Genomic DNA, 11,950 nt, shown 5'->3' with positions numbered 1-11,950 from the left:
CAGTTTACGAGTTTGTCAGGGCCATGGATACTTCCGTTGCGCCATTGGACGGATTCTGGGGAGTTGGGCTATCGCTGGCAGTTTTATGGGGACTTGGACTACGGAAGGGGTGATGCTTGATGAACGCATGTTGTTACCCCCGCTCATAGGGGGTCACTCGTGGCTCTTGGCAGAGTTAGTTGGGGTAGGTTGTCGATTTAGGGGATATTACTGATTAATGGGAATGGTGAGTGGGTAGTACTAGTGTAGGAGGACTTTAAGCACGCTTATAGATGGGAAGGGATTCATCATTAAAGCCAGATCCACTTCGTGACAATACATGACAGAGTACGCGGGTAACCCACATACGCAGCCCGCAAAACAAAACCATAAACAGAGCAGCAAACACATCAGAGAACGTAAACTTGCGCGCAATCTTCAGGGAACCGTCCCGACCCCCGCACTTCCGTGTCCTAAAGCTCTCCTTCAAAACCACACATCGGTCGGCTCCCTTAATTCCCCACACCTAATCGAGACTCGGCACCTTCCCAGTCCCAATCTGCTGCCCGGTAAGGTAATGGGTACCTTCCTGCGCGGTGAGATTGACCTGACTCCCCTTCTCAAAGACGAGTATATAATCTGACCCCCCAAACTGGAAATACGCAACCTCCTGTCCCTTCTCAACCGTCTGGCCCTTCTCAACCGACAACCTCACCGACGAAACCTGTGCCATCCCAACAGGGAGCATAGCAACCAACCCAATCGGGGAATCAATAATGATACACCCCCTCGCCTGCAGGAATTGGTAACCGGGGGTATCTGGTGCATCCAAACCCCTAGCAACCTTACTTTCCCGACGGGAGCCGTAGCCGGGGACTATTCCCTTCCGGTACTCATGCCAGATGATGTTCGCATCGGTCTTGCCTTTGGTCAAGCAACGTCGCATGGAGAACATATTCCGGGTCGGCTTTCCGTTCTCTTTGGCAGAGTTTGGGTCGGTGACGGGGACGACTTCCAGATATGCTGCTCCCTGGATCACCTTTGCCTCGACGACAGCTCCGGGGACAGGGGCGTGCAGGCGATGGTAGTCGGTTGTATTGAGGAAGGCGTGCATGAAGGTTCCTCCCTGGAATCTTTCGGCGTAGTCGCTGCCTTTCAGGAGCTCTTTGATGTTCCACGGCACACCCTTCACGAAGAAGACGTTGTTCTCGTCGTCTACTGGCCATTGGCCGTCAAAAACCGAGTCGGCTCCGCCGACAATGACTTCCGGGTTTGTGGGGTCATCCGGGTTGCGCAAGCCGGGGTTAACGTGGCGGGCAAAGAACTCGTTGAAGGTCTTCCAGTCTCCTTCGGGACGCAGGTACTGATCCATATTGTAGGCAGGAGAATTGTAGAATGTTTCAATGGTCTCGGCGTTGATCGAGTCTTCGGTGTCGTAGAAGGCCCCGAGGCAATTTGCGTAGTCAACCATCCATTGTGAGAGGGTTGTCAGTTGCTTATTGGCTTGGTTGGGTAGGACCACAGATTGAAGGACTGATGTGGTGCGCTGTTCCAGGATCCAGTAGAAGAGGCAGATTTTATTGTAGACCACGTCGCCGCGTTCGTTCTCCGTTGGCTTCCAGAAAAGGAATTTGTTGATGTCGTTGAGGTAGTCGGTTAGGTCGTTGATCTCGTCAAGATCTGGGACATTTGCCCTTTTGGCATCGGCGATGGCTTGGTTGAAATTGAGGATCCAGTCGTTCTCCTTCATCAAGTTGTAGAGTTCGAGGACGATGTCCTCCCATTGGGTAGACATTGCGATGGGGGTTTTTGCAAAGTTTGTTTTAGAAAATTGGGAAATAGACGGATGCGGGCGTGGTGGCGCACTTTCGTTCAATTGATAGTTGGTTATGAGGGGATGTTTCTGACGATGGAAAATGAAGCCTTTTATATTCGCAGAGATGGCTCGCTCTCAGAGATCACTGACATCCACCTTCTAGGGGGGCGGGGTACTAAACTCCACGCGGCAATTCTGGGAGGCATTGATAGCGGGTTCCGGGAGGTGTCGTGAAGATGTTTGTTCTCGCGGTCACCTCCCCAGAGCTGCGAAAAGGCAGGTTCCGCCTGATTGAGTCTTTCCTAAACGATCCCTTACTTTGTCGCATCGGACAAGACACCTTTTCACGTATCTCTCGCCATTTCCGGCACTCAATTGCCCCCACCACTGCCATCCCCTCAGGTAAAACCGCAGATATTATGTGATGACCTACAAGCTGTACACACTAGCAGCTCCAAGGCTGCTTCCTCCACTTCTGATCATAGCTCAAAAGACACGTTCACCAATTCCAGATAGGATATCTTTCAGCTTCGGGTCGAGAGGATAGCTGAGAGAGATGGGGATAGTTGCAGGATATTTCGGAATATGACCATATTGGTCATTGAAAGCGCAATTATCCGCTGTCCCTGGTCTCAAGCGGCAGGTACGACGTAATGCTCGAAAAGATCACTCGTCGCACTGTCCAGAGTGTGGGTTTCTAACGATCTCTCCGCGATGGCGCTCCCTCGTGGCGATAGTTTTGTATCACGGGTAGGGCAGTGCGGTATATCACCCTGCTCTTGTGAATGCGGGGGGCTAGAGTGGGGGATCGGATGCAAGGGTGTTGATCTCGTGCCGTGGCCGGTGTTGCGCAACAGCATTCATTGGTCAGGGATTGCCTCCTGGTGAAGCACGCTTATCCCGGAGGTTTATTTTTCGTTTATTACTCGAGTATGTTTCTCGCATCTTTCGGGTTCGTCTAACCTAGGGGTTAGGCTCGCTAACATGAAGACTTTAACGGGCGAGGGTGTAATTGTTCCCTTACCTGTATGATAGTTATTGGCCTATCGTGGACGCTTCCACAGCGCCCACGTGGATGATAGACTAGAGCTCCACCCAACAAGGTTCTCACTTAACACACTTAGGTGAAGGATGGAATTAATTCAAGCCAAGTTAATATAAGCAGCGGATAAACCATACTATCCAAGTAAATTCCACAAAGGGTGGCAATGCCCGCGGAGACCTGATCTTAACGTCCCCGACCACTTATCCTTTAGAAGCTGTTGGGGGATCTGCGGAATCAAGTGGCCCCGCATGTCGTGCAGATGGAGCTCGCTTCACCAACGCACGGCGGGCCGAAAGTGGGGCTAACCAGACTCAGATGGAGCCCACGGGGCCCACCGCGGCCTTGTCTCTACCATGAACTCAGCTAGCACAAGGTTCTTACTGTAGATGACCGGCATTGGATCCGGGGAGCAACACTGCCGTGGTAGGAAATATATCCATATGCCATGAGGATGCCCCGATGGGGTCACGAGAGCAGAGCGGGTGCAAACAGGTTTTCTGTCCCTGCTTCTGCCCAAAGGGGCTTTGGTGGTGTTGAAACCATACTGTACGAGTGCAGTATGCAATGTAAAATGGGAAAGTGTTTCCAATGCGGCCATTCTTACCGCGAACCCTACTTTACCATCCTTGCATGGAACACAAACTTCCCGCAGGCAGACAAAGGCCATGTTTTGGAAATAATGCATCGCCAAGACAGCCCTGATGATTGCCACCTTGGTTGGCAAACCAGATCTTTGAAATACCCAGCGAGCCCTGTTTTCCACCGAGAAATAATACTAAAGTAAAAGGAAGAGTAGCTTCTAGGAGTGCTTAGGAAAAAGGGCAACAAGGAAGCAGAATCTCGAGCCTACACTTGTTCCTCGGGCACATTACGACGATTTGTGTCCTTAGGACGCACCTTGTGTTGGTGTAGGAGGCGTAATTTAGCCAAGGGATGATATTTTAAACCTTCTTCGTAGAAAGTCTTCCCTACTCGTATACTCGTGCAGCAAAATCCGATGCCGATTGCACCACGACCTGGCCCGCGCGCGAGCACCTGCGCCGCAGCATAGAACGCGTCCCCCCGATTCGACCGAGCATGGTTGTCTGCATTTCTACTATATCCGGCAACCACTTGAGGAAGAGACATACACGGAATTAGGGTGTATAATATTATGTATCGTGGGTAGCATCAAGGGAGCGATTGAACAAGACGTTCTGGTGGGGTGGCGAGGTGCCTACCAATGGTCATGGGTTGGCCCGGATTTCTGCTTTAAACACCCTTTAGTCCAACTGGCCCATCCACCGCGGTATTATCGGAAAGCGCTCCCGCTCAATTTCAAAGACCAGGTGGCGTTGGGGTCCATTGAACTGTGTGTCGCTAAAGCTATGATATATTGGACTTTTTTTTTAATATTTTTCTGCGATTTGGCAACCTGATTTTGGAGGTGAAGTGAGATACAGTAGAGTGCCTCCCATATTGAGATACTTCTTCGGAATAGTCCGCGCCTTTTCCTACTGGCACCTAAATTTATCAGAGCATATCTGTGTGTAATACCGGCTATGACGTATCTGTTTTTGCTATTGGCAATCTTCCCTGCTCCCCTCTCCATTGGTACGAGCTGAAGAGGGCATGGGCTAGTGGTTCAACTGCAGTGCGGTTAATTGAAGTATCATATTATAGCCAACGACTGATGATCCTGTTGTTAATTTCTTCGTGCTGATAGTCACCTTACCACTGTTTTCTGCGATTGATTCTTCAATTAGTAGGCGATATCATAGATGATGAGGGAGAAAGGCTTGAGAAATCTCTAAACTGCTAGAGACATTTCGATACACCTCTCTCTACTGGATTGGCCACCTTCCCCGAAAGATATTCCTGAATCTTCCTCTTGCCCCTTCTTCGCGAAAGAATCATCGCTTAGTATTGTAAGGGCCATAGGACTGTGCCTGGTATTTGTGCCCTTCCTTAGCTTGGGGTATAATATACGAGTAGTTGACAGGAAACATGGGCACCTGATCACTACTGTACTGTATCGTACTTTGGTGCAAATACTGAAAACTTGTGGGGTTGTTGCTTTTCAACTAATGTGGCACTGTGCACAGGTCCCAGGTTTAGAGGGACTTGCCACTCCACGTGCGTTTGTGGGGTATTAGGTGGAGACTAGTGCGGCGCACCAGTCCACGGGTAATTTCGGATGGTCTCCAATATGGAGCCGACAAATGGCAGTAGTAAATACAGAATCGCAATAGTCGGGCTTCCGTAATACGACAGCCCAAGGGGCATACAGGGCGGGGACGCGGATCGGAAGGTACCAAGCTCAATCTAAAGTACCAAAATGGACATCCCTCATATAGAACGCCCGATTATATCAACGAGTGTCCCCTAACAGCCTCGTGAAAGCTATCATAAGTCCTATGCTAAGTTCTCCTCAGCACACGACACGGGTCTTTACCCGCGGCGGTAGTAATTGGCTTCACGTTGAAGTTGGGAAATAGAAAAAACAAAGGGAACCCCCCCCCCCCAAGATATCAAACACCATCAAAACCACCGATAACACAAACATGAAGCTAGAAGAAATTTCTTCCTGGAAACAGGAGTTGTAGGATATATCTCATTCCGTAAGATCGCCCAAAAATCAACTTCCAAGCACAACGTGCGCATCCTAACCCCCCAAACACCCCCCCCCATAACTACCCCAAATCGCACTCCCCACTCGCCCCAAAATTGATTTGCACTGCCAGTGACTTATAATACGGTGGGCTAATATATGCTGGTACGCATTCCTTCCCCGAAGCGGCCAATCTATGTTACCGATCCCCCCCCTGTCGGACAAAACCTGCAGCGTCCATCAAGCGAATTATTATAAGGGCAGATTACCGGTAGTGCAGTACCCCAATTCCCACCCACCCCGTACATGCCCCATGCCGAACACGAGAAATCCCCGACCCCCTCCACACTTTCCACCTCCGGGGTCAGGGTATCGGGGCAGGCGGATGCTGACTAATTCCAAAGTATGATATCTGGAAATCGTGCTGCCGAGACTGGCCAATTTGAGTGTGGAGAATTGGAGTCTGGACCCCGGGTTACCCTTGGGATCAGCGATTGCTCTATCTAGGAGCACAAAGGGGACAAAATGGGGACACGGCGAATCAAACGACAGACCACCGCTATGCTCTTTGGGGGCTATACCACTGAACCACATCCTCATGCCGAGTTCGTTCAAGTTTCCCTTCTTGGAACGGTTTCCACGGGGCTGCCATCTGATGCTCGATGTCAACCAAGGTCCTTAAGCTATGAGTGCTGGAGACAATAAACATCCTACGATCAAAGTTCAAGGGATTCAACCGCGCCAGATCAACAGCGGCAAGCAAGACCATATTTCCTGATGGTTTGTTCCAACACTAAGAAGGTGTAAGAAGAAAGTGCCCACACACAATTACCCAACTACCCACTAACTTACCCGATTTACATCAATATCTTCGCCCAAGTAACCGACCTCCACCAATAACCGAAACAAAAACTAACCACGGCATAGCATATCGCCGGGAGTACGACCCCCCGTACAGAACCATACAAAAACTAGCTCAGCACCTAACTTAAAGTATGTTACAAGTATCCTTCGCGACCCCAAGCGCTCTTTTTACTCTCCTTCGGGCCCCATCTTCCCTGTCCTTCAAACCCCTCTCCAATTGCTCCCCCGTAGCCATTTGCCCCGAGGCCCTATGATAGAAATGTATTAGTCTTCGCACCGACAACCTACATAAAGAGCAAAAGAGAGCAGATGTAAAGGCTACCCAAACCCGTCCGGGAACAGACCCCCGATCATCCCCCAAGTTATTATGCCCCTCCTCCCTAGCCTTTCCTGCGCCCCCCGGCCTAGCTATAGGTGGAGGTCGGACCCCGAACCGCACAAGGTCATCTCCCGTGATACCACTAGGCCCTGCCATTCTTACATACTCCCCTCTCCTTGTATTCAAGCACGCTTGCACAAACTTTGTCACCATGGCAATCCATTCCAGGATTTCCTTCGGATCATCTGTGGCCCTTGCCTGTCTAAATTCTATAGTTTGATAAAGCCACAGGCTCCAAAAGTTATACTTGTAAGTCTTCTCGTGGGAGGATCCGCACGTGTCTGGGTTCATACAGAAGGCCAATTGTGGTGCAGAAGGTTGAGAATCCAGGCGTGAGAGTGCCTGTTGCGCGGTCATGTATTTGAAGGTGTCGTTGTAGCGGCATGTTTTATAAAACGACCTTCTGTCATCCCGAGCTGGAACACGGGTTCGGTGGTGAAGTTTGTCAATTTCTTTTTCGAAGATGATGATGCCCTTGCAAATGCGGCGGATTTCATGATCTTGGTATCCCACTTGCATGCCAACGTGGATGTGTAGTGCTGTTGGAGTATTGAATGCCAACGTTCCACAACGCCCCAGTATACTGAGAATTTCGGGTATCACCAATTTCCAGGCGGTACTGTAAAGAATCGGGGTGGAGACTTCGAGAGGCACGCCGGCCCCTTGCTCGGTTTCCGCGCAGACGGATTCATCCGTCGAGATCCTGTACTCGTCTTGCATAAGGCACGTACCCCGATATCTCAACTGATGGCGCCAACACTCTGATGCCACGAGCTCCATTGTCTTGTGGAATGATCCAACATTCAATAGCACGAACTCCAGTTCTACCCTAACGGCCATTTGGCTAACATGCTCCTGGGGCAGAAAGCCAGGGGGAGTAGTAGGCCCCGGGGTAGACGCAACGGATGCCAGATCGGGATTATGGACTTGAAGGATACTGTCCTCATTCCTCGGCACGAACAGCCCTGCAGAGGTGGTGCTTGGAGCTCCGCTAGGCGCTTTGTCTGCCAACGGATAGAGCCTCCGGTGAGCATTGCCGGTGTCTGGTGTTGGAAATTGCGAAGTATCCCGAACCAACCGGTTAAATCTCTTCCTAGCAGGCTGAGGCCAAGAACTCCTGCCAAATCTAGTGGGTGGACTGAGCTGTCCACTTTTTCTTCTCGCCATCTGTGGACAATGAGCCCAGATTGGAGAGGACTTTGAAGGGAGCCCGACAGACTCGACTAAGCCCAGTCGAGGGGTAGGAGGGGGCTGTAGAGGGAGTGCAATAGGTCTGCGAAACTCCATACGAGGACGCGGGATAGGCCGGTGATGAATGGGAGGAGGTTGTACATAAGAGGATTGCGCCGCCCAACCACTAAGGCCAATGCCCGCAGCGTCCCCGGTTGTAGGTTCCTCAGCTTCGTCAGGCACTCTTGGTTCGCGTTCGATTGGGGCCCAACCTGGAGGTTCCATTCTCAAGACAAATATAGGGCTAGCAGGAGGAGAGGTAGATAGCCCTTTGGATTAAGTGATATACGGGATAAGAATATTAGCAGAAGGGCAGAGGAAGATAATGGAGCGGTAAAGTAAAGGGCACTGTTTAAGGTGGTTTTGAACCTTGAAGCCCACGGGATAATACACGCGCCGGCGGGGTGCGTATCTCACAACGAAACCACAGCCGTTCAGTGACGTAACGAAACGTCCCATTGATATATCTAAAGCAAAACATAAAACCAATTACCCCCCGTGTCCGGGCCTCTATAATTTAACCCGTCCTCCTTCCTTCCTCCTTTCTCTCTCACTCATCTCGATATGTCTGCCAAAAGCGTTAGCAGCCCAAAGACCGTAGATGTAATAAGTCAATAGAAACATACTTCCAAGCAAGAGCCACCAACTTCGGTGTTCGCTCAGAATACGTTCCCGCCTTTGCACTGCTAGCCTGACGTCTAGCAGCCCTGGCCGTAATACCTTGAACAATCACCGCGTTCTACCTGCTCTATCAGTATACCACCGATTCACGCAAAGTATGAGAAACACACCCTGCAAAAGCCAAACGCATCCCCCCAATACATTTCACTAGGTAATATATTCCACCCAGAAGCCTGGGTATACCACTCGATAACCTGCTGGCGGGATGGAAGCCCGGGAGTTGCACCGGGAATGAGACCTTTTGTTTCACCAAACATCACAGATGCGCCAGCTTCAAGGGCGAGCTGATATGGTGATAATAGGTTCGCTTGAAACTGTTAGTAAGTGCAAACTCAATGGCTAAAAATTGTAGCATACAAACATCACTGAGAGGATGACCAATAGTAGACAACTCCCAATCCAAGATACCAATGACTCTCGGCTCAGTCTTGTGGAACACCAGGTTATCAATCTTATAGTCACCATGAACCACGGTTGATCGATCCTTCGGTTGTGTAGTAGAGAAAAACTTCATCTATCTCTCCAACTATAGTCAGCCCTAATTCCCATAGAAACGGGGACCGGTGGGGGCAGAGAACCCACCGCCTCGTCGAAATTTGCAATCTTCCCAATCTCCACCCCGGTCTGTACATCCTTCACCAAAGCCTGCGCCGCCTCAATAGTGGACAACGTTCGAACCTGCCTCCCATAAAAACCGCTCGGCTTCCCAAAGCTCTTCAAGGCTGCATGCTCCTCCGGCCGTATTTTATGCAACCGAGCCAGCGTCACGATAGCCGACTTCCACATAACGGCCCTCTCCTCCGGTGTTACCCTTGGCAATGCCGGATCTTCAAATATCCGTCCGTCCAAAAACTCCATGATATAAAACGCGCTCCCGGCGACATCCGCATCTTCACATAGACAGTACACCTTCGGCACTGGAAGATCTTGCGCTGCTTCGGACAGAGCTTTGAGGACCTTGTACTCACGCTCTACTTGGTGTGCTGTCTTGCTAAGTAGTTTCCCTGGGGGTTTCTTGCGCAGGACGTATTTCGCTCCCGTGTTTGAGGAAGTGAGGAGGTATGTTGGGTTCGACTGGCCGTAGCCAAATTGCTGGATGGTGAGCGGGAGGCTGATAACCGGGACGTTTTGGCGAATGTAGTCTGTTAGCGAGTCGAGTGGGATTGGATGACGAATTGGGCCGGCCATTGCTCTGGAATTTTATGACTTTTTGTTGTGAAAGCGTAAAGGCGAGAGGGAAGAGGAGACGCGGGAGGGTTGAGGTGACCTAAAGATAATCGAGGTTATGGGGGGCCGAGGTAGTCACGGAAGCCTCAACGAAACAGAAAGTGATCGACTACGGGTGCTATCCCTGCACTTCTGCAGCACTGTACGAGTATTATACGAGTGGAAAAGTCCTTGAACTCTGACTGCTATGATTACGGTGCTGCGGCGCTTGCATTTCGTGGACTATAAGAAGGACATGGTAAATTTACTAGCGCGTCTAATTATTACTTTACTTGATAGAGAGAATACTATCCCAAGCGATAGGCAAGTAAGTAGGTGAGTCAATCGAAACCGATACCACGAGCTCTCCAGAAAAAATCACCTGAGGATATTTCGGTGCATAAATTATACCCATCCCAATTGTGGCACGTCGGTCAATGGTTCGGCTTTGGATGGGCGTCCGTGCTCGTGAAGATCAAGACGGTGAATTTGTATGATAGCTAAAGTTAGTCTACAAGTAGAATTATGCTTGACTTAAATTAAGCTGGGGCGGGTGTAATTAAAGGGAAACCGCTATTGGATGAGGTTTCGTGAGATGATCACCGTCACCCTTGCTTACCGCTTGGACATCCCAGATGTTTCTCCCCCCCGCCATCCCTCCGTCGCCTAATACAAGTACTGTACTCGTATAGCTCATGCAGAATCATGGTAAAAATTTCGTAAAGTGTTGAAAGGAAAATCCGTCCTCAATGACCGCCCAAACAACCTTACAGCTTCTTAACCTCCAAATCGACTCGACTTAACGCCCACCCTGACAAGCCCAGTAATAGACACTCCTATGTCCATCTCAAACTTCAGCTCCCGTTTCCGATTCCCAAATCTATCCACAACATATTCCAACGGCACACCTTCGTACTTCGAGGGGGCATATTTCTTCTCGAGATGTCCCTCATGATATGCTTGCGAGGCCTTTTTTCCGAACATCCACCGCTGGGTTCGAGGCGCCTTATCCCGCTCTTTGCCCTCACGGCTTCGTGGTGGCTCGGGTAAACTTGATGTTGTGACGTTGTAGTTCGGAGGTGGGCCGGTGGGGCCAGAGGCCGGTGGGAGGAGGGAGGAGTATTTTGGTTGGGGGGAGCGGGAGGCTCGTAGTTCTTGTGGGGAATTTCCATTCCCGATGGGGCGCGAATGCGGAGGTGTGACCGTGGCGAGAGAAGGAGATGCAACAATTGTGGGGGCGAAAGAGGGGCCTAGCAGAGAGCTATATTGTTGCGGGCTCGCAGACGAGGGCGCTGTGGAAGGATCCGGCAGTGAGATGCGCTGCTGCGAACGAGAGCCTGGTCGGGGTGAAGGGGTCCGATATCTCAGACGCGCGGGGAGGGCGGCGACGATAGTAGCAGAGGATCCTCCTTGAATAACATCCTCATAAGAAGGTAGTACCTCATCATCCTCTGCGTCTTCCACCGAAAGTCGTCGGTTATGCACCGGTTCCGGGTTCATTTTTTCTCTATTGCGACGAGAATTTCAAGAGTTCTTTGCGTTGTGCTGTCCCTCACACGGTAATGACGACGACGGGGCAAGATGACATTTATCTGATGAGACGGTGGCCAAGCGCAAGGCTTAAATTCTAACGTTCATCTACCTGCACCTGTCCGGTTACCGCAGCAATGGTCTAAGCTTGGGCTTTGGACTCGGAACTTTGGGGTCAACACCCACTGATAAATCCTCTCGCTTACACAATGCATACGAGTAGTCTACCGGTACCAAAGCGGCTATAGGTGAAATAACCTCTAAAACCATATGGTACATGGGTGATCCAAAAACATAGAACTCGAGGATGTTGTTGAATTTTTCCCGGAGGTAATTGTGCTTGGGGGCAAAGGCATTTTGGACGCGGTGATACAAGGCCACAGTGAGTGGCTGATCTTCGAGACTTGTTTTCTTCTCGTGCTGCTTGCATCATGCCCATCAATTCATCAAGTTTCCTGACACCTTGTCGCCAAGACAGGTATCATAAATGCCAATGCTTCTGGGAACCTTATTGCTAGACGTCAAGTATCGACCCTCACTTTTCTTCACTTTTTCTAAAAAAAAAAAAAAACACTTCTCTTGCCCTTCTCAACTGTTGGAAATTACGTTATTCCTTTCCTATCCGGTGAT

General features: G+C 50.4%; 3 protein-coding genes; all 3 read right to left on the bottom strand.

Annotated features, from left to right (window-relative positions):
- Positions 1-690: 690 nt before the first annotated feature.
- Positions 691-1,774, bottom strand: GSTUM_00000499001 (uncharacterized protein; the record flags this gene model as incomplete). Its single annotated transcript, XM_002837629.1, has 2 exons — positions 691-855; positions 989-1,774. 2 exons carry the CDS (start codon positions 1,772-1,774, stop codon positions 691-693), a joined length of 951 nt encoding a protein of 316 aa, XP_002837675.1.
- Positions 1,775-8,483: 6,709 nt separating this feature from the next.
- GSTUM_00000498001 (uncharacterized protein) lies at positions 8,484-9,772 on the bottom strand (the record flags this gene model as incomplete). Its single annotated transcript, XM_002837628.1, has 4 exons — positions 8,484-8,642; positions 8,695-8,891; positions 8,942-9,098; positions 9,167-9,772. The coding sequence occupies 4 exons, from the start codon at positions 9,770-9,772 to the stop codon at positions 8,484-8,486; spliced, it is 1,119 nt and encodes a 372-aa protein (XP_002837674.1).
- Positions 9,773-10,255: 483 nt separating this feature from the next.
- Positions 10,256-11,290, bottom strand: GSTUM_00000497001 (uncharacterized protein; the record flags this gene model as incomplete). XM_002837627.2 has 1 exon in its annotated part: positions 10,256-11,290. The coding sequence occupies one exon, from the start codon at positions 11,288-11,290 to the stop codon at positions 10,568-10,570; it is 723 nt and encodes a 240-aa protein (XP_002837673.1). The 3' UTR covers positions 10,256-10,567.
- Positions 11,291-11,950: the final 660 nt, after the last annotated feature.

The sequence above is a fragment of the Tuber melanosporum genome (genome assembly GCF_000151645.1).
Source record: "Tuber melanosporum whole genome shotgun sequence assembly, scaffold_198, strain Mel28".
NCBI lineage: Eukaryota > Fungi > Ascomycota > Pezizomycetes > Pezizales > Tuberaceae > Tuber > Tuber melanosporum.
The sequence above is the reverse complement of the archived record's forward strand: the minus strand, read 5'-3'. Positions and strand labels throughout refer to the sequence as shown.